Below are 27,826 nucleotides of genomic sequence, written 5' to 3'. Positions count from 1 at the left end.
TCCGGGCTGGGGCGGAAGGTTCTCCTCTAGGTTAGATCGCGAGAGGAAGTCGAACACGCATGCGCAGGCCGCCATTATTCTCCTATAATTTCCTATCACGTTGAAATAGTTGTTCAACTCTTAATAACTGAATAAAAAGAGAAAACGACGATCTGATTGACATTATTTATTATGTAACAGTTCTGAGGCAAATTTCAATTCAAAACATGTTACTGAGGATCCTGTATTAGTTGATTTTAGAAATGGCATAATCCAAATGTATTTTTCCAGTAAGTTTTCTTACATAACCTGTAAGGAATTTTCCACTCCCATCATTTGACTCTGGGAACATTCGTTACATTAGAAAACAATGTTAAGTACAGCTATTAGGCACAGGTTCAAAGGGATGATATGCGCGTGCGCGCGCACACATTGTGATAATTACAAATCAATATTCCTTTGGAGCACATTTAAAGTTTAAATAATCAGTGTTTTTGATTGGTTTAAAACATACATCAAGAGTGGTTTTAAACATCTTCCCTTTCTAACGCACTGGGAAAAGTTCCCGTCTCATTGTTTCAGCACTAGGAGCCATGGAAATGGTGTCCCAAATTAGGACACAGCTTGCCCTCTTCAGAAACAAGCTGAAGAGGTTGTGGGTGTGGTTAGAAACACCCTGCAAGAAACACTGCAGAGAGGAGTCTGCAGAGCAGAGCGGCCACACCACGCCCCTTGGGCTGGGCGGTGCGGTGGTGGCCCGCAGGGTTCAACCAGCACTCCAGACGGTGGTGGGAACTGGAAGAGAGGCTGAGGGGCGACAGAAAACACGAATGGTTTGAACCACGTTACACTTGACCCCACTTGCTAGAACTCTTTGGGAAACAAGAATTTTCTGGATAGTGTTTTTCACGGCAACAAACGAGTCACCTCATTAAATGATTCCGAAAAATGCGTCTGTTGGGTTTCATGCTACAGTTACACTATTCCAATGGGAAGGAAAACTTATAGGCTTAAAACTAAATTCTCTGCAACTGAAGATGTTTTAACAAACTGGTATCTGACTCCTGAATTCATCGTCAATACCATATATCCACTCAATTGCTTTTTTCCTCTATTCTTTCCGTTAGGCAAAATTCGGTCATCTAGTTTTTGCTACCCATCAGTCTCCTTTTTTGGACATCAGCTCTCCACGCTGGCTGCAAAATACACGTGTGCACTCAAGCATGAGACCTGTGACTATGAGGTTCCATGTGGAATTGGGTCACATACTTACCCACATTTGCTCATATAAAAATATACATCTTTAACTCTCTAATTCCTTACGTACATACCACAAAATATGTTCTTTTTTCCCAACAGCTTTTTATCTAGTCTTGCCAATCCGATAAGACTAGGAGTTAAAACCTTTTGAAAACAAGTTTCCCAGCAGAAATTAATTTTTTAAAAAAGGTCTACTTTTAAAGCAGCAGTTACACACTTTGTTCTTGGAGTAGGTAAATAATATCGATGTAGCGAATTGTGGGTTTAAATACGTTTAACAGTTTCTTATCTTTTTAAAAATAACAGATTTCTGGGCTACTTAGTGGCTTCTCCATTCTTCCAGTTCCAAGGGATGCACAGGTCGCCATCCTGCATGACGGAGTAGAAGTGCGAGACGCAGAGGTGCATGCCCTGCAGGCAGGGCAGGGGCCGGCCCAGAAGTCGCCTGCAGCAATCCACCATCTGCACACTCGAGACGCTGGGATCCTTATAAAACTTTTCCAGGGAAAATTTCTTTGTTGAAGCCTGTATCAATTCACTTTCCATAACCTTTAACCTGTTACAGCGAAAATAAAAATGATATTGCCACAAGCAAATAAAAGAACATAAAATGTGAATGTATTTTCAGATATGGGGGCTACACCTTTCTACTCACAACACTGAAAGTGGCGTCCACAGAGCTGAACTGTATGGTTTTAGAGACACACCTCTGGTTATCATGCGGGACCTGCTATTTCCACACATATCTCTGAAAGTATTTGTTAAATCTTTGTAGTAGTAATGGGGTAAAAGTAATTAATACATAATTTAAAAAGCTCTTATCCTGCCTCAACTAGCAGCTGTTAGCAACTGAAGAAAACAGGAAGCTGAGTGTGTACATGACCCCGAGTTTGACCCTTGGGCGGTAATGACTTGTAGAGATTACGGAGTAAAAGCAGGCTCACAACCATCAGGCGCCCTGAGGCCAGGCCCTCTTCACTCTCCCTCCGCTAGGCCCATCCTCCCAACCCCCTTCTCCTTTGCAGAGGCTGGATGTGTCTGTTCCACAGAGGGCTTGACCTCAGGCCTAGAAAGGGAACAACTCAAGGTGGGAGGAGCCCAGTCCGCCCTCACCTGCAGACAGCACTTGGGAAGCCACCACAGGTGAGAGGAGCCAAGCTGTCAGAGCTCCTGAACTGGTCTAAATTAAGTCCTGAGCTGGTTGAAAAGACCCAAACGTCCACTTTTACCCGGTCTTAAACTCTGATAAAAGAGAAGCATAAGTGTGGTAAAACACCCATAAGCTAGGAAATGTATGGAAACAGAAATGGTCGCTGTGGTTAGCCTGCAGTTAGTGGTGCTGGTCTGTTGTTACTGAGTCCCTTTCTGCAACAATATACAGAGCACTTCCGCAAGCACTGTTCCTTTTTTCTGTGAGGTGACTCCTAGACCAGGCTGCTCGAGATTCAAGGTGGTGGACAGGGTCAGGGCTGACGGGGCTTTCAGGACGTCTGCTCCGGGCAGGATTAGACAGGAAGAGCTCTCAGGCGCCATCAACAGCAGGGGCGGTGGGCGTTTTCTGCCAGGGCCTTTTCTCCTGCTCTAAGCGATTCGAACAGTCTGGCTAAGGAACGAAGAGCCTTGCGGAGCGGCCAGGGTGCCATGAGGCTCAACAACACAGCCCTCCACACGCCTCTGCGCAGGGCCCCGCGTTCCCACTGCTTCCCCGAGAAGCCTCTGGCCTCATCCCAGGGTTTCCCTGACCCCCAGGCCCTGGCCTCTGTATCCAGGAGGGCCTGTCAGTCCTTCTGGGGCACAGTCTCTGAGGGGCATTGGGCCCTGAGGGGCAGCCCTTGCCAAGCTCTCTCTCGGGCTGTGCTTGGGTGCCTCTACTGTCCGTAGCAGATTTAAACATATCTGAACAATCCTTTTTGCTTTTTCTTGTAGTTCTCTGCATTATTACACTCATGCCAAAAGAAAAGGGAAAAGGGAGACACTGTGCAACTAGGAGAAACACCCTGACGTGGTGAGTGTGGCTGCTGGGAAGTTCTCTTCCTTTTCTAATGCCCAGAAATGGGAGATACTTCCCTCCTTTGACACAGATTATGTCTGTTTTTTAAAATCCTCACCTGAGGATATTTTGTTATTGATTTTAGAGAGAGAGGAAGGGGGGTGCAGAGGGAGAGAGAGAGAAACATCAGTGTGTGAGAAAACGTTGACGGTTGCTTTCTGCATGTGCCCTGACCGGGAACTGAACCCACAACCTTTTGGTGTACGGGACAACACCCCGACCAACTGAGTACCCAGTCAGGGCTCCTGAGGTGACTTTTAGTTTAACAAGCCCTGCTTCTCCAATTGAGGTCCACGGTGTAAATGTAATTTGGGTTATTAGGAAACAGCCACAGCTAATCCCTGGCAGAACAAGGTGGGGAATAAGTAAGTTTGGAACATCCACCCATCAGTCTATTTCTTAAGTTCAGTACAGTGTTACTGTCCCATATTTATGAGTTCTGAATACCTGCATTAAAAAAAAAAGATTTTATTTATTAATTTTTAGAGAGGAGGGAAGAGAGGGAGAGAGAGAGGGAGAGAAACATCGGTGTGTAGTTGCCTCTCAAGCACCCCCCCGCTGGGGACCCGGCCCGCAACCCAGGCATGTGCCCTGAGAGGGAACTGAACCTGCGACCCTTTGGTTCACAGGCTGGCACTCAATCCACTGAGCCACACCAGCCAGGGCTGAATTACCTGCATTTTTAAAAGTTAGACTGAATGACAAGACCTCACAGAGGGCTGACAGCACTCACTCATCTTTCCTCTTCATGTTCTCTCTCGCCTGCTGGGCTTTGGTGAGAATGAACCACTGCAGGTTTACAAGATCACAGAGGGTCGGTACGTTAAAATACCCGAGACTGTGCAGGCTTGGAGTGTATCTGTCACTGCAATGAGACACACAAGGAAAACCGTCGGTCCCCCACCTCCCACTCCACCCCAAAGAAGATATTGTACGAGGCCGATTAACGGAAAAGGGATTCATCGAGGAAACCCACCCTAAAAGGACAGCCAAACTGACATAAAGCCTCGCTGCACGCGAAGAGGCACACTGTGCCAGGACGACCATGTACTCCCCAGCCCTGTGGCCATCCCCCTCTGTAAAATGGGGACTGGAACCCATTTCGCGGCGAAGGTGTGAGAGCGAAGGAGAATGCACTTAAGCTGCAAGACCAGTGCCTGGAAAACGATATATGCAGTATATGCACAAAATGTGTTGGCTATAGATTTAATATTAGTTTAACCCTGTCGAGTTTTCTCACGATTGACTTACCCTGTAAATGGCCATGTATTTACAGAGTGTTCTAGAGAGTCAATCCTTCGGTTCTCTCTCGTTAGCTTTGCTAATGTGTAAAAAACGCTGCTAACAGGTATAGTAACATCCTTTCCTGCAATTCCTAAGAATCACATGCTAAATACAAATCACCTGCATCGACTGACTAACACACCCCGCCTAGGCGAACAAATAAGACTCATTCTTGTTTTAGCTGTTTACCTGTTGAGGATCATTTGTAAGCCACGCAGACTTCGAGGGTGAAAAGGTATTCTACTTTTCAATAGTCGGTTATAGAACACATTGAGAAGAGAGTAATATTCTTCCGCTGTCAATACTGGCTGTAACTCTTCGATATAAACAACTTGTATGCCGCCTAGCAAGTAGCTTATTTGGTCTTCTAAAAACATCAGCCTCCTCTGAAGGTCAAAATAACTTGGTAATCTTTCAAAAAGCTACAGGATTTTTTAAAAGAGGGAAGAAATATTTAGTTTTGCATTATAATAACTCAGTTTTAGGTTTCCAGAAAAATGGTATTGAGATATTTTAACAAGGTAATTGTTTTCCTAGAAGGAACGTTCAAGTAAGCAATAAGCAAGAGACTTAATGTAATGCTGGTAACATGAACACTCAAAACAAACTGCATTAGGATTTTAGGAATTTTTAGATAGGAAATGAAAACAGTGCAGAAAAAAGGAAATACGTTCCAAATAAAAATAAATCCTATGTACTAATAGATATTTAGGAAGAATCTCAGCTTGGTTTAGAGCAGGGGTGTCAAACTCATTTTCACCGGGGGCCATATCAGCCTCGAGGTTGCCTTCAAAGGGCTGAATGTAATTTTAGGACTGTATAAATGTAACTACTCCCCTAACAGTTAAGTGAGAGCTCAGTGCTGCCACCAGGTAGAAACAAGGTGGAGGACCGGATTCGGCCCGTGGGCCTTGTGTTTGCCACCTGTGGTTTAGAGTGATTAAATGGTATAATAAAGGTTTTATTTCAACTCCAAGTCTATTTTTCAGAATTTACTTTAATCCACCTAAATTAAATTAAATGCAGTGAACAGTACTGAGCACCTACCATATACTTAGGCAGTAAACTGGGCCCCTGGAGCGAACGGATTCTAAGAGTTTGTCCCTGCTGGTCAGGCGCTCACAGTCGGGGGACAAGGAAACACAATAAAAATCTGAATTCAGCACATGAGCTGCCTCGGCAGGGTGAACGGACACAGGAGGGTGAAGCAGAGGTTTCTAAGGAAGTCTGATGGGGCCATTGGGGCCAATAGGCCACGAGAAATAGGACTGAGGAAAGGCTAGAAGCGTGTGGGGTGTGTTAGGGGAAGTCAAAAGGGCCTGGGCAAGGGTGGATGCGCAAACGGGGCAGCGCGCTTACACACGAGGAGTCTGGTGTGGCTGGACTGCGGCTGCCTGCAAGTGGACAGACAGCTGCAGAGGCAGCCCGCGCGAGGTCAGGGACGCCCTCGTGTGCCAGGTTAAGGACTTAGATTTCAGACAGAAAGCTGTGGTCATGCAGCTTTCAGGGCGGTTGAAAGGCATCGAACACACTGCTACAGTAAAAGCAACAGTGGTATAAAATGTCTACAAATGATTTATAATGTACTTCTAACACTTTGTGAAAAATAATTTTACTGACTACTTTTTCAATTTTCTTCTGAAGGGGTTATTTAGAGATGGTAACTACATTGTAAAAACTTTTTATTTGGAGATCACTGTAGATTCATAGATCTCTCACCCCGCTTCCCCCAGGGGGGCGTCTTGGGGAAATGGAGTATCCTGTCACAGGAAACGGGACTGACCCAAGCCACTAACTTATCACACGTCCTCAGTCTCCCTGGCACTCCCCGTGCAGTTTCATGCGACACAGCCCCAGCAGAGACACTGACGAGCCCCACCGCAGGGCCCCTCGTGCTGCACGTGTACAGCCCCAGACACCCCTTGACCCCCGGCAACCACAGACCTGTTCTTTCTCTAATTTTACTATTTGAAGACTGTTACAGATATGGAATCACGCAGCATTCGACCCTTTGAGGCTGGCTTTCCCACTCAGCACGGTGCGCCAGCAGCGCAGGCCCCTCCTCGCTGAGTGGCGCTCCGTCGTGTGGATGTGCTGAGCTTTGTTCAACCACGCAAAGAACACCGCGGGGCATTAGGGTTTTCCCCCAGTTGTTGGCTATCACGAACATTTGCATACAGGTTTCTGTGTGAACATAATTGTTCATTTCTCTAGTGTAAATGCCCAAAGGTGCCTCAGCTGGGCCCAGAGGGAAGCCCTTGCTGAAAGTGTAAGCAGCTGCCACGCTCTTTCCCAGGGGGTGTGCATTGTTTTACACGCCTGCCAGCAATGAAGGAGGGGGGCCATCTCCTGCATCCTCACAAACATTTGGTGGAGTTATTTTTCACATTAGCCACAATGACAGGTGCGCAGTGACGTCTTGTCATAGTTTTAATCTTCGTTTCCCTAGGGTTCATCGTCTTTGGCATGTGCTTATGTGGTACCTAACCATGTACCACATGCTTTTCATGTCTTTTGCTCATTTTCCAGTCATTTTCCTTCTTTCTTTCTTTCTTTTTCCCACTGTTGAGTTTTGAGAGTTCTTTATATGATACAAAGACTTTGTCAGATACGTGGTTTGCAGGTATTTTCTACCAAATATTTGATCTGAACAGACACTTCGCAAAGAAGGTATGTGGGTGGCAAATAAGCACATGAGAAGACGCTCCCCATCACTGGTCATTAGTGAAACACCCATTAAACCCATGAGGGGACAGTCCCACACACTTGCTAGAATGGCTGAAACGAGAGGGGTGCCAGGGCAAGTGCCAGCAGTTTCTTCAAGAGTTGAACGACCCTAACATATTCAGCTGTCCACTTTCAGGGTTACCCAAGAGGGAGGGAACTATGTGTCCATAGGAACATTGTAGACAATGTTCATAGCAGCTTTACTTCTAACAGTTAAAAACTGATATAACCTAGGTGAGCAGATAAACAAGCAGAGGTATATGATAAAGTGCAACCTGGCAATAAAAAGGAGTAATTTTCTTGACACATGCAACAGCATGGATGAACCTCAACATGGTTATGTTAGGTGAAAGAAATCGGGCCACCCCGTACCCCCGAAATCATGTGCCGTGTGATCCCGGTGATACAACCCTCTGGAAATACAAACTATCTACAGCGCCAGGAAGCAGAGCGGCGCGCTGGGAGGCGTGCTGGCACGGAGAGGGTTGACAAAGGGACCGGCGCACACTTCTGTGGGTGACGGATATGTTCACTGTCTCGACTGTGGAACAGTCTCATGGGTGTTCACCTATGTCAAATCTCATCAAGTCACACACCACGTATGCATGGTATGTTGTGTGTAAGTTATACCACAAGAAATCTGTTAAAATCAAAACGACAGATGCAGGCCTTTGGGCGATGTTTCTGAAAGACCATAAAATTTCCAAATAAAAACTGACTTAGAAATCCAGTCTTCTAAAGTAGTATTTTTGATTACATGATATTAAGCATCTGATCTGATCCACTATGACTAAAAACGTCTTTATTTTGTTGACATAGTAGCATAGTTTGAAATGAAAGTACGCTGATGACAAATGAGGCTTTTCGCATCTAAGCTCCTCCTTACCTTGGCCCAGTGGTGGTGGACGTCCATCGTCCCCAGCATCACATGGCCCACCGCGCTCACCCCAGAGTGGTCTGTAAAGATCACCGTGCACCCTGATGGGGAAACACAGACCCTGGGTCACTGCCAGAGCTGCCTCACTGACAGCATCGTGCAAACAAGTTTTTTAAAATTAGTGTATAAATTCAGGGTTAAATTCAGTAGAAGTCTAAAGCCCAATTTTATGTTGCTGATTTATTCAAAAGAACGGATTTAAAAATTCAGCTGCAATAAAGTCACTTCTGCAAAGACTTTTAACACTTAGTTTCCCTGTACACTTGACAGATGTGTATAGCAGCTAAGTAATATTTTAAAAGAAAGTGGAAATTGTTTACCTTTTGCATTTTTAAGTGTTTCCAGGTTCTGCTGTGCCAAGCGGCCCAAACTGTGCAACTGGCTACAGCGATGGGCGATGCCCCAGCTCCGCTGCCACCTGGTCCAACAGAGAGCACAGCGGCACGTTAACACCCGGCACCGCGGAAGGAGGCACGCACTCACCCCGAATGCTCAAGTATGCACATGTTCCAAACTAGCTTCGTTTTCAAGAAGCACCCAATTGGAAAATGGGTTGTTTACTCAGGGTAAAAATATTACTACCAATGTTCAGGTATCTAAAGATTTAAAACCAGAAAGTGAGTTCCTATTTTAAAATAAGAAGGTGAAATGGGAAAGACTTTGAAAAGATTTTTTTTCCTCCACATTGTTCAATGGTGATGATTTTGCTTTCAATTTAAGTTCCAATTAGGAATTCCAGTTAGGTTTATCAGATCCTTTTTTCTAATTGTCGAGAAAGTGATTGTTATGACACTATGTAATCTGCTCCTTTTATACGTGAACACTGGATCTTAGTGGCAAAGGGGAACCTGACATTCATGTGATGTCACAGCGGTGCCGCTCTGTAAAAGTAAGGAGGACTGGTCTCGTGCGGCATGAGAAAACCCACCTTTGCATCCTAATCTGGCATTTACTAGCTCTGTGACCTTGAACTAGTGCTTCTAGCCTTCCTACAGTTTCTCTCTGATACACGCAGGTGCGGCCGTGCCCTGCGCCCCGTGGTTTGAATCGGAGGTGCATGTATGAGGAGAGTAAGGCACTCTGGAAAAATGTAGGTTCCTCCTGCAGCTGAACGCTGAATCTGATGAACGCCATTTGTGATAAAATGAAATTGGTTTAAATTCCTTTTCCTTTAATCCACAATTGAAGAACTTTGACATATTTTAAAGAATTAACATCGTGAGGAAGCTGCTAGGTGCTGTTCTTACTAATAGACAGTCTTTCACACAGGCTGTCTAGCATTAGAAACCACGCCATTAGTCACAATGCCTCTGTTTCTGGGAGACTTGGCTGGTCTTCCAGGAAGTGGGGAAGCAGTCCCGTCCACAGGCCTCCAGTACTTTGGTCTCAGGACCCGGCTGCGCTCTCAGACCCCGTGAACCCCAGTGGGCCTTTGTGTGTGTGGGTGACGCCTGTCGACATTTACTACAGTGGGAGTTAAAGCCGAGGAATTTCTCCACAGGATCGTACAATAAAGCTTATTTCTTTTTCTGTTAAGAAATCCTTTCATTTTACTAATCACAGTCTGCTCTGGCAAATCTTTTAAAACTTCTAGAAAAAGTTACTTTCATGTACACAGAACCAACAATACAACATTCATTTTCTCTCTCCTTTCCTCTTTCAAACTCGAATACCAACCTCACATGATGATGGAATAATTATTTTTTACATATTATGAGTATATGAAAAAGGGTATTTTTCTTACACTCATTATGTAAAAAACTTCAACCAGCTATAGCTACATCAGTATCTAAACCTCACTTCAGTATTTTAAACAAGAAATTGATAGTTCTCTTATACAGACGAGTCTTTGATTACTTTCATAAGAAGGTAATTGAAGAACACTTAGTTATCTGAATAATTAAAGTAAGAGATCCAAACATCGAACTGCTGGAGAACTCTGCCACTAGGTAACGCACGCTCATCCTGGTCTGTAAGCTAGGCTCTCTGGGTACCTGATGTCTGAGAGCTGCAGCTGATGAGACAGCTCGTCTTTTAGACGCTCTAGCTCCCTTCTAAGCGGCAGACTGCTCTCCAGCTTTTCCACCGCGAGTCTCCCATTGTTGTCTAACCAGGATCTAGAGGAAGAAAACAGATACGCATATGCCAACTGCCACGCAAACATGCTTACTATTAACAGACATGTGCACTACTTCAAAGTAGCCCCATGCTAAACTCCGATCAAACCCTTACCAAATTACAAGTGAAAAAATAAAGTGTAGGTGGAAGTGGTTGAGATGAGACTTCAGCTGGGCATTCGGTTGAGGGGCAGGGAATGGAGGTGGAAGGGACACCAAGGTAGTAGACACGGCAGCCTGCCAGAAGCAGGTGGAGACTCGGTGGTGAAGAGACTTAGATTGCTAAAGTCTGCTGAATGAAGCGACTTGGGTAGAGCTCTGGGCACTCCCAAGCCAGATTAAAGTAAAGGAAGAAACTGGGGTCCACCCAGCTGGAACCCATACAGCAGCCACTGTGAGCTCCTGCCTCAGGACCCGCTGCCCTTTCCATGTGACCAGCACCACCAGAGAGGGCCTCTTTGACGGCAAACCAGTTTGGTGTGTTTTAAATGGTGACTCAGTGCATACCCACACATGCTTGCTTACGTACAGAAACCTAACTGAAACAAGTATTCTGGAAACAGTATTTAAACTTCTGACAACGTATTTTCAAGAAATTTTAAAAAGGAACAAAGCAAAACGACTTTGCTGGCCCCGTGTCAATAGAGTATGTTATGATTTGCAATGTGAAAAACACTGATTTGGCCTACAATCACGGGGAAAAGTGAATAAACGCGTGTATGAGTTAAATCATGACTATAAAGTTCCCAAACATTCTGCAGAGATATTTCCAGTGGGTAGTTGTCCAATGTGGCCTTCTGTGGACACCAAGACAGATTCAGAACTTAGACACTGAAGGCGAAATGTGACTACTTGAGCAAAATTCAAATAGAAAAAATGAAGTCTCATATCAACTGGTAGTAGCTAACAGAATAGCATTTCAATGGTTTCCTACAGTTCAATGAGAAAGATAGAACACACGGGATTATATTGTTTAGATACAAATGGAGCTTGTTGACTCCTTCCAAATTCTATTTTATATAATTAAAATAGTTTTTGTTATATAATTTGATAATCACAGAATATTTCCAAAATAAGGAAATACTAAAATTTATAACACAGAGTAGCATTTACTGATTTTTTTTAGATTGGTAAATTCCTTTTATTATAGTATATAATTTTAAAAGATCCTTGGGTATTAACATTTTCATCATATCCTTTTTTATATGGTACATAGTAAAATGATTTTGAAGATAAAGAACAGTTTGCTGAGAAAAAATTACACAGGATGTTCAAAAATGTAGATTGGAATGTTATTACCAGATGTATTATGAAAATAGATTAAATTGAGCTTTTGATAATTCTTCTAATTTGTGTTTTAAAAAACCCAACTGATTTTCCAATTTTTTGTGTTTTATTTTACAATAGTAAGAGATGATTTCAGCTTATATTTCTCAACAAAAAGAAAATTAAAATTAAAAGTCCACACTAAATACTGTTGTTGTATTTTCTCATGTTATGTCCCGAAATGTTAGAAATACCTTAACAAACTTCCAAGAATAAATTTTGATCACGTGCATGCTATTTACAAATCATGTAAAGAGCAGTTTGATGTAAATTTGCAGAATTATTTTAATGCTACTTCTGAAATGTATAATTCAGCAATGTTCCCTCCCCTTCTGTAACCTACACATATAATGAATATGAATTAAGCAATACAAGAATAAAAATAAAAGGTTAAACTGTATACGGCCAAAATGACACGGCGGCCTCTAAGTGCTGGCCGTGTCGCAGAAGCCCTAAACCTCCTGACTAGGCCGCGGACACTCTTCGGTCTCATTTGGGATGCAGCTAGACAACGGGAGGAATTCCTGCGTCAGTGCAGACAACCCAAAAGCAGATGCTCTGCCAGTGGGTAGCTGAGGGTGGCTGACCGCACTGCGAGGAGCGAGGGTCCCTGGTAAGCACAGATTCTTTAGGGGCAACTGTGGGGACAGACCAGGTGGCTGGTCTTCAGAGTGCAAGAAGGATTTATACTCAGAATACATTGAAGACAATCAATTACAGACAAGACAAATGACAGAGAAATGTTTGTACATGGTTTTTATCATTAAAAATTTTATCAATCTGTTCCACTTAGTGTTTTTAAATGTTGACACCATACATTTTTATTATGCATTGATTATTACAGCAAGGACCTTACTATTGAACTCTTCGAAGAAACGGAAAATGCTTAACACATGAAGAAGCTTACATTAAAAAGATTTAGATATGTTCTTTCTTCATGTGCTCGGGGTAACTCGAGGATAGAATTTTAAAAACTTAAAATGATCTCCTGTATGTGTTTGGTATGAAAAGATAAATAATTTAATATAATTGGAAGTATTCTGCCAACTTTAAGAAACATGAAGCATCTTTATCACATGATTACTGTGTTAACTGTACTGATAGGACTACTTTTCCTGAAAAAATCTGACTTTAATTTTAAATGCTAACTACAAATACGTTTAGTTAAGTATAAACACGTACGTACGTTAGGGTTGTTTCCGCTCTCGAGACTTGTTCCAGGTCTTCATCCGGGTCCTTGAATCCAGTAAAGGAGTAATAAGACTTGTCCCATTTGATGGGCCTGTCAGGCACCCTTTTCGCCTCTTTGAGAGGCTGGGGATGCACACTGCTATTCAAGCTTTGGACATGTTCAACTGATAAACTGCAGGAGTTGAGAATATATAATACTGTGCTTAGCAGATCTCTGGTGTGCAAAGTAAATTTGACTGCTCGAAATCCTAGAGAATATAATTCCCCCAGACAATGAAGAGAGTTGATTATTTGCTTTATTTAAAATTTTTTTCATACAAAATTTATAAAATCAAAACCTTCTAAAACATTCCATCACCGATTCAAATCCATCCATCCGTCAATGGAACACTACTTCCCTTCTCCAGATCTATGCCAACACCATCTTTACCTGCATCAGTCCCTCAGCCAGTTCCCTTCACTAGTTTGGCACCAATGACTAAACCCCTCCCAGCCCAAGAAGGGGATTTGGAGCATTCCAACGCTGCCCATGAATTTGGTGTCTGTGGTTGAAGAGATGGTAACACCCTCACATGTGCCACTGTTCCCTCTCCTTCCAAATAGGAACAAAGACTCAGGAGGTTGGAAAGGCTGCAGCAAGGGCTTAAATCTAAGCTGAGACCAACTCAAGTATTTTCTCCACTGCAACATGCTTCTTCTTTTTAAAAAAAGTACTGTAATTGGTTTTGAAAATTGTATCAGTGTTATGTAAGCGCATCCTTTGTGTGAAATTATGGAGATGTATTAGTGCAGACACGGGGCTCTCACATCACTGCAGGAAGTTCTCTTAGAAAGCCCCGCACATTTCCTGTGTGCTTGTGTGCAGCGTGTTTACACAAACACACCCCCACCATCTGAACTGTCACGCAGCCTCGGCAACCTTCCACATCCATATGGTTAGAGCAGCCTCAATCTTTTTAGTAGCCGTGTGCTGGCCTATACAATGAAGGCAGCATAAGTTATTTAACACTTCTGAAATTGATGGACGTAAAAGTTGTATTTAATTTTTCACATTCCCTAAAAAGCTGAATGTATTTCCTTGTCTTTGCCAATGACGACAGATATTACAATTTAAATCATTCTTAGGGATACGTATTCTCTTGCCATATCCACTTAAGGAATTCAGAACATGCAAACTACGAAGGATTTTTTTAGTTTAATCATTTGATGCTAAAGTGAGAAACACAGGCATGACCCTAATCAGTGAAAGAGGAAAGGAAAATCCAAGTTCCTGTATTTGAGGTTAGGAAGAGACAGTTTATCCGTAGAAGAGCAAGGTCAAGAAATAAACCTCAGTTTCTATCTTGTCAGTTCCATTAGATATTTAACCCAGTGTAAGGGCTGCTATATCGCGAGGAATGCCTGTGTCCGACGGCACATATTCTTTACTGGGGAATAGTACCTAATTAATTTAGTTTGCACTTGATTACTAAAGGAAAATAATTTATATGTTTATTAGCTATTTATATGCACCATTTCCTGAAGTGTCTAGTCATTGTCTTTGCCCATTTTGGTAATAGAGCTACTCAATTTTCTCTCTGATTCCTAAGAACTTTTTATGTATCAACTTTATCTTTTTGTCATATATGCCATATGTTTTCTCCCATTTACTGTTTATTTTTTTTCTAAAATCTATTTTTGTTTAGTGAAGGGTTCGTTAAGCATTAATTTAAAGTAGAGAATTTTTGTTTTTACTCAAACATAGCTGACTACAACTATTTATTTCTGCATTAACTCACAGAAAGCTATTAGTAAATCTTTAACTTGTTTTAAAATTTATTACAATAAAGTTTATCTCCTCATAGACCACCAAAAAAATGGGATGAAGAAATGACTCAGGTCTTTAATTTCAGTAGTCAATATCACTAGTAAACATTTTACTTTACTATCATCTCAATTATCAATGAAAAGGTGATTGATAATTTATAATGTTCTAAAAGTAAAAATGTAGAAAGAACTTGGTCTTAATTTTATAATCAGGTAAAAAGATTAAAGAATAAAAATGTTTTATATCCGTCAGAGTGCCAATCCTTGTCATAAAGGCAAAGGCAACGATTAATAACAATATTTTAAAGGAAGAATAAATAGAAAATGTAGTGCATAAACCGCAGCATTAGACTAGGAATTTCTAGTACCGCTATTATTTCTCGTACCAGGTCAATGCTTAATTTGCTGTGTGAAACTTTCTAAGTTTCCCTGTTTGTTCCTTCCTCCACAAAGAAACCTGGTTTATTCTTGAACTCCACATGTATTCAATATTTCAGACAAAGCCAGTTGATGTGGTAGGGAAGTAGCAGCTGAAGCTGTAGAAACGAGCTCGAGTTTCCCAAACACAAAAATAGAAACAGACTGGTGATACTTTTACTTTAAAAATTGTGAAGGGTTTACTTTGCCTTTATAAAGCTGTCTGTCATGGAGAAATCATAAAATCCTGTGTAAGTAGGATGGTTTTTTCAATTCCTCGCCTAACCTTGACCCTGAGTAATAACAGGAACATCCGTCTATTTGATGGTACTTACGCATCTTCGGCCTTACCCCAGCGATGACAGAACCTCGGCTGCTCACACGATTCTCAGGGCCAACACCAGCACACTCACCACAATCACTTACACTCTCACACAGAACTGTGTCACTTAGTGATAAAGACGGTCACTCATAATTGTTACTATGAGTGTTTATAGCCTTCTCCAGTAGCGCTGTTCCTTTCCTTCACAACAGGGTTATGAGTTGACTTTCTGTGTCTGAACACTGAAGAACAGAGTCTGTTTTAAATAAAACTCCAAATCAGATGGAGATGGAGAAAGAGCCAAGGAGAGGACCTCGCGATTCCTGATCTCCCACACTCAGTCACGGGAGGGTGAGAGGTAGGAGGAGTTGTGCTACCAAACACGAGTCCCTGGAGAGACGGGGCAGGACGCTGTCTTAGACAGAAGCACCCCGTTTCAGTGCTTTTCGGACCCAGCTCCCCGTCACGCCTTCCAAGCGTGAGGTGTGAGTTAGAGCGTCAGCACTCACGCACAGTGCTTCACCTCTTTCATTTTAATGGTGAAGGACCGGAGTCAAGGGCACACAGCTAGTCACTGAAAGAGCTAGAAATAGATAGGACATCTTAAAAGGCATATCAAAATTTGACTTTCATTAATACTTTGTTTAAAAAAAATTATTGTGTATTTTCTTTTTTGTCCCTTTTTTATCCTCACCCAAAGCCGTTTTGTTTTTTAATTGCCTTTTTAGGGGGTGAGAAACATAGATGGGAGAGAGAAGCATCAATTGGTTGCCTCCTGTACCTGCCCGGACCAGGAATCGAACCCACAACCTAGATATGTGCTCTGACCAGGGATCAAACCTGCAATCCCCCAGCTAAGGGATGATGCTCCAACCAACTGAACCACACAGGCCAGGGCTACTGTGTATTTTCCAATTGTTTGAGTCTTAACTCACAAAAAGCTCTTAGTAAACCTTTAAGTTGTTTTAAAGGTCATTCTAGAAATAGAGTTATTTCCTCAAGGATAACTGAAAAGCTAAATATTTAGAGAAGTAATAGAACCATATTTGCCCTTAATTTTAAGTATTACTGGATCATGGATGGCTAAAGCAGTAACAAAGGACCAAACAGGGTTTTATGTTAGGAATGATTACATTTAAAAAACAGCAAAAGGCTGGAGTTGAAGACCTGGCTGGGTTCCCGACCCAGGCTCTGTCTCCACAGCCCTGGGGACGGTATGGGAGGTCACTAAGTCACAGCCGGGCAAACACTGCCTGCCTTGCAGGGAACGTGGAGGAATGAATAAGAGAATGTAAACTCACTTCTAAAAGATATGAATTGTTACATAGTTTGACACTTAAAATAGCACTAAAATAGAAGGGGACAAATAGGAACACTTAAATTTTACAGACAAAAAAGCTTAAACGCAAAAAATGGCTTATTGAAACACATGTGGCCAGGAATAGAATCTAATTCTAGGAAAACCAATCAATTAAATGATATTATTTTTCTATGACCAAGGCTTCAATCCAAAGTTATTCTGGCACCATCAGACTGAATGAACCTATTTAACATGAAGCTTGCAAAGGACACACTAGCAATAAGGAAACGTACCAAAAGTACTGAAGGGTTCTTGGCCATCAGAGGAATTTTGGTCTGTTTCTCTCACATAAAATGTGAGCTGAGTTGGTTTCAAAGACCTGACGCCTGGTTTCTGGAGGTTTTCTAAGTAGACACTTAATCTCTGAAGAGAATTCTCATTGACTTCCTGGAAAAAAATTATTAAGGGGCATTTACACATAAAATAGAACAAGGAAACAACAGAAATTATGTCCTGACCTTTTAAACACATATTGTGGATGTTAAATGAATCAGTATTAAAAGATGCTGGGATTTCACAGCACTGGTAGAGGCAGAAAAATACTTGCCTACTACAAGGCTTAATTTTTCCATACATGTTGGATTTAAAAACTTTAGCCAACGCCTACCAGATATCACAATCAGAGTATTTTCTAAAAGTAAAGAAGCAAAATTGATCTGGTTTTGATTGCAACTGGAAAAACATAATACAATAATGTTCTAATTTTCAAGAGTTTTAAATTCCTTTTCGTGTTGAATCGGGTGTCAGTGTTAATGAAAAAAGGAACCAATGAAACAATTACAAAGCATTTAGCTTTGTGGTATGTTATCGGATGTTAGAAACCACTGGCTTCGTAACTATGTTGACCCGCGTGGTTTTTCAGGCCAGGCTGCCTGCCCTGAGCGCACACTGCGCGGCGCTGCTGGACGCACGCAGGCGGGAGGCAACAGACGGACAACAGAGGCCTCCCGTCCGCTTTCACACCTTCCACTTGACTCAAAATAAAAAGACTGGTATAGAAAACACAATTAAAAATACTCTAAAGAGATTACAGCTTTATTGCCTGCATAAAGAATGTCCGATTTCATAAAAAACAACATGTTTTCAGTGGGTAGTACCTATATTTCAAACTGGGTCAGAGCGCCAATCATGTACGGCCATGACAGCTGCACGTTTACAGGGCCCTCTGTACTTCACTGCGGCAAGGTGAATAATCTAAACAGAAACGCGGGCTATGGGTTGAGAAAATCGTAAACGTTTACCCTTTCTCTGGGGTGCTGGCCAAAGAAATCTGGATGCACCGCAAAATAGAACGGCCTCAAAGCATTGACTGCTTCAGCTCCGGAGAAAGCTCTCGAGTAGGAAAACCGGCGTGGAAATACCTTCTCCAGACATAAGCTTTCAAAGAGATGCAGACTGATTAATCGTCGGGGCCCTGATGTACAAGCACATCCCCAGCGTACAAAGTGAGGGCAACGTTAGAATTACTCTGCATGGAAAACACCACAGAAACAAGGCAGCAACCCAAATCCAGAACTTTGTGGTTTTCTGAAATCTACCAAGTTTTAACAAGCAGTGAGTGCCTCACAGTTTCTAAAAACAGTGAATACAAATTCCTCTGATACAATATGAGAATATTAATTAAGAATAATACAATTTCCCCTCAAAACTCCACTTGGAAATGTTAACTGGTTTTGGTGCAAATGATGATGATTTTCTGCATCATCTTTTTCTTCAGATGGGTTAAAAGAACCACCAATATCCAACAGTGTCATCTGCTTACAGTGAAAAATACTTTGAGAATTGTATGTTTAGAAAGAAGATACAGATCTGTCCCCATTCATTTTCTCATTACTGGCATGCTAATATTATTCTAATTGAATAACTGGACATTTCATTCTTAAAATTTGGCATAACTCATCTGAGAGTGTTTTTTTAAAGTATAGTTTTAAATTTAAATAAAATCATTTGTAATTTTTAAAAATATTGTATTTATTTATTTCTAGAGCAATGGGAAGGGAAGGAGAAAGAGAGGGAGAGAAACATCAATGTGTGATTGCTTCTTGTGTGACCCCAACTGGGGACCGGGCCCACAACCCAGGCACGTGCCCTGACTGGGAACTGAACTGGTGACCCTTTGGTTCACAGGCCGGTGCTCAATCCACTGAGCTACACAAGCCAGGGCTCACTTGTAATTTTAAGCAAGCACTTCCCTGACATCTATTTTTGCATGTTATAATTTACCTTTTCCATTCTATAACAGACTACATAAAGAAGTCTCTAAATATTGGGCGTGGTTTTGTCTCATACGCTATGTATACTGAGTCTTTTGAAAAGCTTTCTATTTTTAAAATGGTAGGACAGAGAATCATTTCTGCAGATTTTTTTTCAACAATCGAGAGGCCACCAACATAGTTTCAGATTACCTTTGGTTTTATTTGGTTTTCCATGTATTTCATAAAGTCAACACATAGGTTGAGCATTAAGGATTATAATAGGAGTGTGGACAGTAAAGGAAACAGTAAGCCAGGTATGAAAGTCTTCGGTAGGAGGCGGTGTAAGTAAATGTTGAGTGACAACTCCATTTATTCCCCATCCGAGCTTCGACAGACACTTAGCTGTCCCGCCAGCCGCTCAAATTTTATAAGATCTTTAAAAAAAGGAGGAGTGGTCACTATTTTCCTTCTAAACTCTGCCTGGATACGAAGGTGAGGGAGTAGCCAGACAGTTCACTCCAGGATTATTTCTGTTACTGGGGTCCCACTTTCCCTGTGCTGCCAGAGAACAAAGCCTCATACTCACTTCTGCCAGAGCTAGCTCGCCCTCCCCAGCCTGTTTTCAGTTAGTCTTGTTTCGTCTCGCCTACTGCATCCCCTGAAGTCACTCCTTCTGTTTCCTGCTACCAAATATCCCCACATAACTGGACTGCACAGCCTCACAATCAGTCTACTTTCCCTAACGCTGAATATGGGTTAATTTTCCTGAAGTCCCACTATCACTGTATTCCCTACTAAAACACCTCTACTAAGGTCTTTCAACTCCTGCGGAATAAAATCCACTCCTCAGTCTAGTCCAGTAAGTCCTCTCTAATCGTTTCCAATCTATCTTTCGAAGTTGATACCCAGCCAGCCCTTACAGAAACCCTCAGGCCAGCGCCTGATGATCATCCTCACCTTTCTCCTTCTTCAACTTGGTGTCTGAGCTCTAATACATCCTCCCTACCCCTCACTTCCATCTGTCCAAATTGCACACCCACTACGTGCCAGGAAGCAAGGTCCCCCAGAACCTTCCCTTTTAAATCCTCATTATAAATAGTTTTTCCCTCTCGTGAACTCAACAAACAAAAACCCAGAAACTATTTGGAACATACTACTGTTATGTGTAAATGATATATATTCATTTGTTCTTCTTTCCTTCCACCTACCCACCCTCAACTATTCCTGTATTCTTAAAGGCAGTAAATACATTTTAGGTATGTCATTGTTTGCTGTGTTAGTTTGCGTCTGCTGAAAGCAGAGGCCAAGCCAGGATTAGATGCGCAAGACAATTACTGGGAAAGGAAGGCAAAGGTGGGAGAGCTTTCAGACCCTGATTCAGGTCTGGCACCTGTAGGAGGAGAGCGGGAAGGAGGGGGTGTGGAGCAGGGAGTCTGGGGCTGTGGCCCAGTGCCTGGAAGGGCTCAGCCATGCCCAGGGGGGTCCTTGAGCCAAAGTCACCCACTGGAGGAGTCCTGTGTCTTGCTGGAATGATGCTGACTTAGGATTTATGTTATACACACATGAATAGCAAATATAGCGGTCAAATGACCTCAGTATACAATTTAATTGCAAAGAGTGGTTTCCCAAATGTTGACAGTAGGCTGTTCATGTGAATTTTCTTTTTTTATTCTTGCCCTCCGCCACAATATAACTTTAGAATTTGAAAAATTACAATAAATTTAAATTAGCCAAATGCATAACAGATTCTCTCCCCCCACCCAATACTAACTACAGATTGGACCATGAAACTTACCTCCTTACAGGTCTCAGGTGGCAAAACATTTCTGAATATATATGTACGTCAACTTCCAGGCATCCATTAATGGCTAAAAGGTCAAGCAGATATCAATAATGAACAGGTTAAAAACATTACCATTTACATTAGCCCTCGCCCAAATGAAATACTTAGCTATAAATCTAACAAAATATGTACAAGATCTATATGAGAAAAACCACAAAACTTGGATAGAAGGAGTCAAAAAGGAACTAAATGGAGAGAAAGTGCATGTTCATGGATAGAAGAGTCGACACTCTCAAGAGGTCTGTTCTTTCCAACCTGCTCTGTAGATTCAATGCAATTCCAATCGAAATCCCAGCAAGTCACGTTACGGGTACCGACAAGCTCATTCTAAAGTTTGTGCGGAAAAGCAAATGACCCAGACTGGCCAACTCAGTGCTGGGGACAACAGCTGTGGGGCCGACACCACCCAGTGTCAGGGTCACGGTAAAGCTACAGGGACCCAGATAGCATGGACCGGTGAAAGAACGGGTGATTGAACTTCATTAAAATTAAAAACTTGTGCTCTCTGGAGGACACTGTAGAGAGAATGAGGAGAAAAGGCACAGACTGGGAGAGAAATATCCGCAGAAGACATGCGTATCTGAAGGATTTAAAAAATCAAAACCAGACTTAGTCAAGAGGGCACAGGTACACGGCTCCAAGCTTGCAGAGACGAGACTAGAAGGACATACATGCGTGATCTCTAACTAGCTATCTCTGGTTTGCTAGTGGTAGGAGGTTAAGTGCTTTAATGTTTTCTTACTTCCTAGTTTATTAACAATGACCATGTGACATATGTTCTTAAAAAAAAACATACATGCTTTTAGCATACAGGTGAAATGAAGCAAATGATCCTAACAAAAATGAGCGTTGCTCATTCAGTATGTAAGACGGGTCCCTGGGCCGGGGAAACCTGTCTGCCCAGAAACAGTCCTGGACCGTGGTCCCAATCTAGCTCAAGAACAGCTCTCCACGCTCACACGTAATGACAAAGACAGTGACAAAGAGACCAGTAAGTGAGCTAAAACTGTGGATAAGAAATGGGAAGAATACTTGGGAGGCACACGATCATCCAAGAACATGAATGGGACGTAGATTAAACACTATGCAGCGAAGCTCCAACCAACATCTGTTATTCAGCATAAAATGATCCCAGAAGCAGCCTCGAAAAGCCAGAATTACTAAACAATGCACTAAACCTAGGCCTTGCAACAAAGCAACCTGTTTTAACTGTTTCTTGCAGCAGTATCTTAAAAGTGCATAAAATCAGAATGTCTGCATCTGATAAATGATGTAGGTTATCAAATGACATACTTTATTCGTCATTTGCAAAAGCAAGACATCAAAACAAACGGACCACTGAAAAGAAAGTGTTTTGAAGTTTGAAAATTAAAGCATAATAAAAAGAGAGTAAGAATTTTGACATCAATTTAGGAAAGACTAGCTGCTTCAAATTTGATTCATCAAGAATTCCAGAGGCAGGCAGCCAAGTCACTGTTCGGGAATTTACACATCTACACACTTATGAGTAAGAATCGATAGAAGCGGCTGATTTAGCCACAAAAACAGCTTGAAGGGTTTGTTTAAAGAGTTCAGAATTAGTCTCCAAAGAATTACTTACAGCAAAATTGCAAAAACTGGAGAATGTACCCTTAGTGGCTTCCAAACATGGAATGCAGCACAGAGAATTATTTAGCATGTTTTAGAACTGTTTCCATCAAAATAATCAAAGCAGAGTCCTGGCCAGGTGGCTCAGTTGGTTGGAGCCTGTATACCAAAAAGTTGTGGGCTCAACTCCTGGTCAGGGCACATCCCTAGGTTGTGGGTTCGATCCCCAGTCGGGGACCATACAGGAGGCAATTGATGTTTCTCTCACATCAATGTTTCTCTCTCTAAAGTATCCTTAGATGAGAACTAAAAAAATAATAATCAAAGCAGAAAAAAAAGTTCCTATACTTAAAGTACTGGTCTTCAGTTGTCCCGAAAAATTATTCATTCACTGTTCACCTTGTAATTGTAGGTATAATTAAACTATACTGGGCAATGACTAAGAAGGGACCTTAAAACTTGGAAATGTGACAGCAGGTTCTCACAATGAAAATAAAATGTTTTCAAATACAGTGTGAACATTCAATCGTGGTTTCTAGACTTAGAAAACATTTTTTAAAAAAGCTATTACAGGTTAAGAGTTAGGTGTGTCCTGCCTGCTTTTTCTGTGAGTAGGCTGTTTCTTAAAAAAGCTTCCCACTGCCGTAGCTTAAGAGAATTATGACCTCAGGCCTGTGCTGGATAAAAACGTAAAATGACACCTGTAGCTCATGTTAACTTTCCCTTGGGCTGCGCCCATCTAAGCCCAGGCAGGGCAGAATGCTTGAAGTTAACACTTGCTGCCAGCTCGAGGGGTAGGGGAGGGAGGCTGGGGGGGCCTGAGATCTGTACTCAAGTCCAGACTCTCGCACTCAGTAGCTGAGTGAGCAAGGGCAAGCCATCTCACCCTCCAGCGTCAACTAGTAAATAATACGGATGGTCCAAGATCGGCCTGTTCAGCTACAAAGAAGTTTATTTGATGTGAATTAGATTATGTGCAGTTGGTAAATTGGGAAAGATGTATCATATGCAGCTTTTTCCCCGGCATGTTAATGATTTGGAGTAATCAGAGGTGGGCTTTCTACAATCATAAATGCTTTAGCTATATGGAAAGACTTAAGGAAAAACCTGAAAATCCCCTAGTAGTTCCTTTCTTTGGTTCAAGAAGCAGATGGTTCGTGGCTTCAGGTATCTCTACATTTCCCACAACATCAAGCAATCTGGGAAGCCACTGATACAGGTGAAAAAGCGAGAGATTTCCACAGGTCTTGTTTTGAGTGGTGTTTTTTCCCACAAACCCTGCTATTTTAGTGTATGGCCTTGCAGCATGTCCAGATTTCCAAGAATCATAGTGTATGTCCTCGCAGTGGAAACACTTGTGTAACATGTATGTACCATCACCCCAAACTGGCCTTCAGTTTGAAATTTAAAAATTTTCATTCAACGAGAGAATACATTCAGCTGACACAATGTCTGACCGTCTGCTAGGCAGGAATTTAGCCAGAAACTATCTTGGTCGTAGAAAATGTTTATACAGTCAGTGAATATTTTATGGAATTTTGTCTTTATTTAGTAGAAAAAGAAAAATTACAATTCTAATACTAGCAATAAGGACTAACAAGTTTAACATCAATGAAACAACAGTAAATATATGTATCATTGGCCTTTAGCTGATATTTCCTAGACTGAAGTTATCTTCACTGTGTTTTTAGGAAAGAACTGGAAAATGTTGCAAATATCCATTAAAGATTTTCTAAAAGGTGAAATGTAATCCAGAACATCGTAATTATATTTTAGCTCTCTGGATATGGAATTCCACATCACATAATTGTACATGTTTTTAGGAGTACATTATGTGTGAAAGTAGGGGATAGGTACAGGATGTCTGTGAAACTTAAGTAAAATAATTATGTATAACATCTGGCAAATAAAAATTCATAAAAGTGGCAAGTGTTGTTATTATTATTATATAACTCCCTCCTAATAAAGGTTTACATGTTGCTAAAACATGCACTAAAATACATTTTGATTGGAAAATTCAGAATTATCAAAATAAGGGATCAATGTCCAAAAGTCTTAAATACAGTGTGAGGCTATGAAAAGTTTCACTTGAATTAGTTCTTTGTTTTCTGTATGGTTTACCCTCTTTTTGAGATTAAAAAAACATCTAAGTGGAAGCAAGGATGGAGCCCAGCTGGCTGGCAGGCCGGGTTGCTTGCCTTTCCTGTGGCACAGATCTTGGGTCAGTCCTCATCTCTGCAAGACCAAGGTCCAATTTTACCACTTCTGCTGGAAATAAACAGGTCTTGGGAAAACAAAACCATAAGGGATCTGACTGATAACTACAATCAGATCAATGTCGACTTTTTAATTTACTATGAGAAGTTAACTGCTGAGAAGACTAGAAGATTTGTATCTGCGGTTCTTTCCCTTACAGGACTGGCCACACAGGAAATCAAATGACTATCAGCACCTTGAATACACATTGCTTCAGAGCAGAGCTGGGTGCTCTCATCTGCTAGTGAGAAACAGTCCGAAAGCCTAGGGCACCCAGGTCAACTGCAGGTCAATTGTCTTCAAATTCTTACATGGGTGGTTCTTGTATGTATTCCGTGGAGCTACTATCCTTCCGTTGGGAGAAACCTCAAGCATGCTGCAAAATAACTAAAAAGCTTACACTGTCTTGTTAGACTTGGAAGGCACTCTGGGTTCCTAATTCACCCAATTCATCAACAGGCATTTACCAAGCACTTCTGTGCCAGGTTCTGTGCAAAGTCTTGGGAATAAAAAGGCATTAAGACAATGCCACCTCTCCAAAAACTGTATCATAGCCCTAGGAGAGAGGGAGGGAGTGGAAAAACAGACATAAGCCGATAATTATAAAACACTGCAGTAAATGAAATAACAGCCATCTGCAGAGTATTATGGGAAACTCTCAAGTGCTACACCTGGAACGGGAGGCTGTGGAAGGTCTTTCCCTAGGAGATGGTGTCGTCCACTGTGGATGTGGGGTGGAAGATGGGGACACAAGTTATTCAGAAAGCAATGTAAGCGTCCGCTGTAACCCACTTAATAGTGGTATTAGCTTCTATTTCATAGAATGAAAAATTCTGGTTTTAACCTAAATTCTAAGCTGTGAAGGGAGGCATTAAATATTCTGTTTAGGTTCAAGTCAAATTTTGTAGAAAGTGATCTCTAAGTTGGTGGGAAAGTCAAATCTGGGTAGTTTTAGAAAAACTTTGCTTAAATTGCTTTTGATACAGAAACAGTGATGTGTTTGTCAAACAGAGGTCCTACCGTCGATTTTTGGCCATTTGGCACAACTCTTACTTGACAGTAACTTATTTTGACAAAGTTAATATGCTCAGGCTACTCATTTAAGCTCTGACTACCTTACTCGGTTTTTAAAAGCAGGTTTTTCCATCAAAGAGGGATAAAAGTCGGCAACATTTCATTGCTTTTCAGTTGAATGCTTCTCGGGGAAGAGGAAAAAGGGCAAAGAAAAAGCAAAAGTAGTAAGTCCTATTAGATAAATTAATAAACTGTGGCAACAGCGAAGTATCTAGATTCTTTAGCTTCCTTTTCTAATCTTTTGCTATGAGATTAGAATCATCACAATTTCCTGTGATAAGGCAAAGACTTCGGGTAAATATAGTCGAAAACAATGAAGCCTAAATAAATCGTCTTTGGTTTCTCATTTCAAAACAAGTTAAAACACATGCGGTGCAGACACTCCGGCCCCTGGCAAAGTCTCAGTTCGCGTTAGCACGTCCAGCTAAACTGACTGCTCTGCCCACAGCGACCCCCCCATCTGCCCTGAGTAGCCAGAAGGAACTGCAGCCCCTCCCCTCCTGCTCCTTACAGTTCCGGCAAGGGTCCGCCGGGAAGGCTTTCTCCGAACTGTGTCACCTCCGACCTGTTTCACCTCCCACCCCGTACCAGCGGACCGTGCGGGGGCGCGCGCGGCCGTGCCCAGGCGCATGCGCACCGGGGCGCCGGCCCGGCCCCCGAGTGCGCGCTGCAGGGCCCGGCGCTCCCGCCCGCCCCCGCCCACTAGACCACAGCTCTGATAGGCTCCTACTCTCGGCGCTCCCTGAGCCCCGGCTCTAAATTTCTCAGCTGGGCGCGCCCTGCCCCACCCGGCAAAAGGGCGCCCGCCACGGCGCGTCCCTGGAGGTTAGATGCAGCATGGGACTGAGCCGCAGAACGCGCCCTCATTGGCTGAAGCGTGCCAGGCCTTCTAGCTTGGAGCGCCTGCGCGCAGCCGAGGCGTCGGTTGATAGCTTTAGCGGTACCCAGACCCGCGCTGACGTCAGCGCCCAGGTGATGTCCCCGCCTTCCCCACCTTTTTCAGCACCCCCGCGCGTCCTCTTTCTTACCCGCCGGAGGGAGCTCCGCGCGCTCGCGGAAAGCTTAAGGACGCGCGATTGAGCACTCCGAAATACGAAGAACTGGGCCGGAGGGAGTCGGATATGATTGGGTGGCAGGTGGCGGGGCCTGGCCCCAGGGTCGGTGGAGCAACTGAGCACGCGCTGGACGGGGGGGGGGCCAGGGCGCGCTAGAGGACGCGCGCATGCGTCCCCTCCCCCCCATAGTCCCCACCTTCTCAACCGCCAACCCCAGGCGCTCTAACAGGGGGCGAGGCTACCTCGGCAGATCCGTCGGCGGAGCTTTCGGAGCTGACGCCTTGGGATGACCTGTCAGTCCCAAATGTAGCTAATTTTTAAAAATTTCTGTTCTCCGGTTTACATTTCCTTTTCATTTTGGCTCTTTCAGTATCTGGATATTTTCAAACCTTAAGCACCCTTCCATCAGCTTGGCTTTTTACTGTTAGCTGTATTTCGCTCCTGACTTTGATTTCCCCTTGAAACGGCCACAGATGAAATTAGGCAAATAACAATAACCTATATTTTCTTTTTCTACCTTTTGGCATTGTTGACTGGGGGGGGGGGGGGAAGCAAGCCTCCATTTGTTCCAGCCCTAAGGGATCTTGATGTATTAGAAATAATCTGTGCTTTTTTTCCCCCACCCAGTCTTTTTCTAAAAGCTTCATTTATGAACTCTCGCGTCTTCATGCTTTCAAATGCTTCTTTGCTGTCAGCATCTAAACAGTCTCATTTAACTCCTTTCTTTGGGTTTCGGTGACCTCTTACAGAAAAGACTATAATTGCCTGTTTACCACTCTTCACTTGTCCTCCAGGGCATTCAGACTGACGGTAGTTAATACCCAAACTTACTTTAGATCCCAGGTGCCGCATGTAGATAGTGGCAGTTACAGTCGCCCAGTTTGCTCTCGCTAGAGAACTCGTCATCTTCCTAGACGTCTCCCATCTCCTTTCCCATACCTCTTCCATACGACTGTTTATTCACGCCACATTTCGTCCTGGCAAGCCATTATTTCTAAGTGCTAGGATTTAACTTTTTTAGTCGTGTGAGGTTATAGACT

At 42.6% G+C, this 27,826-nt stretch overlaps 1 protein-coding gene across 2 annotated transcripts; it reads right to left on the bottom strand.

The window, feature by feature from the left end:
- Window positions 1-151: 151 nt before the first annotated feature.
- Window positions 152-26,912, bottom strand: TCAIM (T cell activation inhibitor, mitochondrial). Of its 2 annotated transcripts, none has more exons than XM_045199714.2 (11): window positions 26,760-26,912; window positions 20,767-20,839; window positions 18,018-18,153; window positions 17,010-17,163; window positions 12,867-13,119; window positions 10,232-10,354; window positions 8,558-8,655; window positions 8,187-8,278; window positions 4,763-4,995; window positions 4,023-4,154; window positions 152-1,795 (listed from the first exon to the last, which is right to left on the bottom strand). In XM_045199714.2, exons 2-11 carry the CDS (start codon window positions 20,793-20,795, stop codon window positions 1,555-1,557), a joined length of 1,491 nt encoding a protein of 496 aa, XP_045055649.2. In that variant the 5' UTR covers window positions 20,796-20,839; window positions 26,760-26,912; the 3' UTR covers window positions 152-1,554. The 2 variants fall into 2 exon arrangements, with proteins under 2 accessions (XP_045055649.2, XP_024421833.2); XM_024566065.3 differs by lacking the exon at window positions 26,760-26,912 and adding an exon at window positions 26,243-26,359.
- Window positions 26,913-27,826: the final 914 nt, after the last annotated feature.

This window comes from Desmodus rotundus, chromosome 8 (genome assembly GCF_022682495.2).
Source record: "Desmodus rotundus isolate HL8 chromosome 8, HLdesRot8A.1, whole genome shotgun sequence".
Lineage (NCBI taxonomy): Eukaryota > Metazoa > Chordata > Mammalia > Chiroptera > Phyllostomidae > Desmodus > Desmodus rotundus.
The sequence above is the reverse complement of the archived record's forward strand: the minus strand, read 5'-3'. Positions and strand labels throughout refer to the sequence as shown.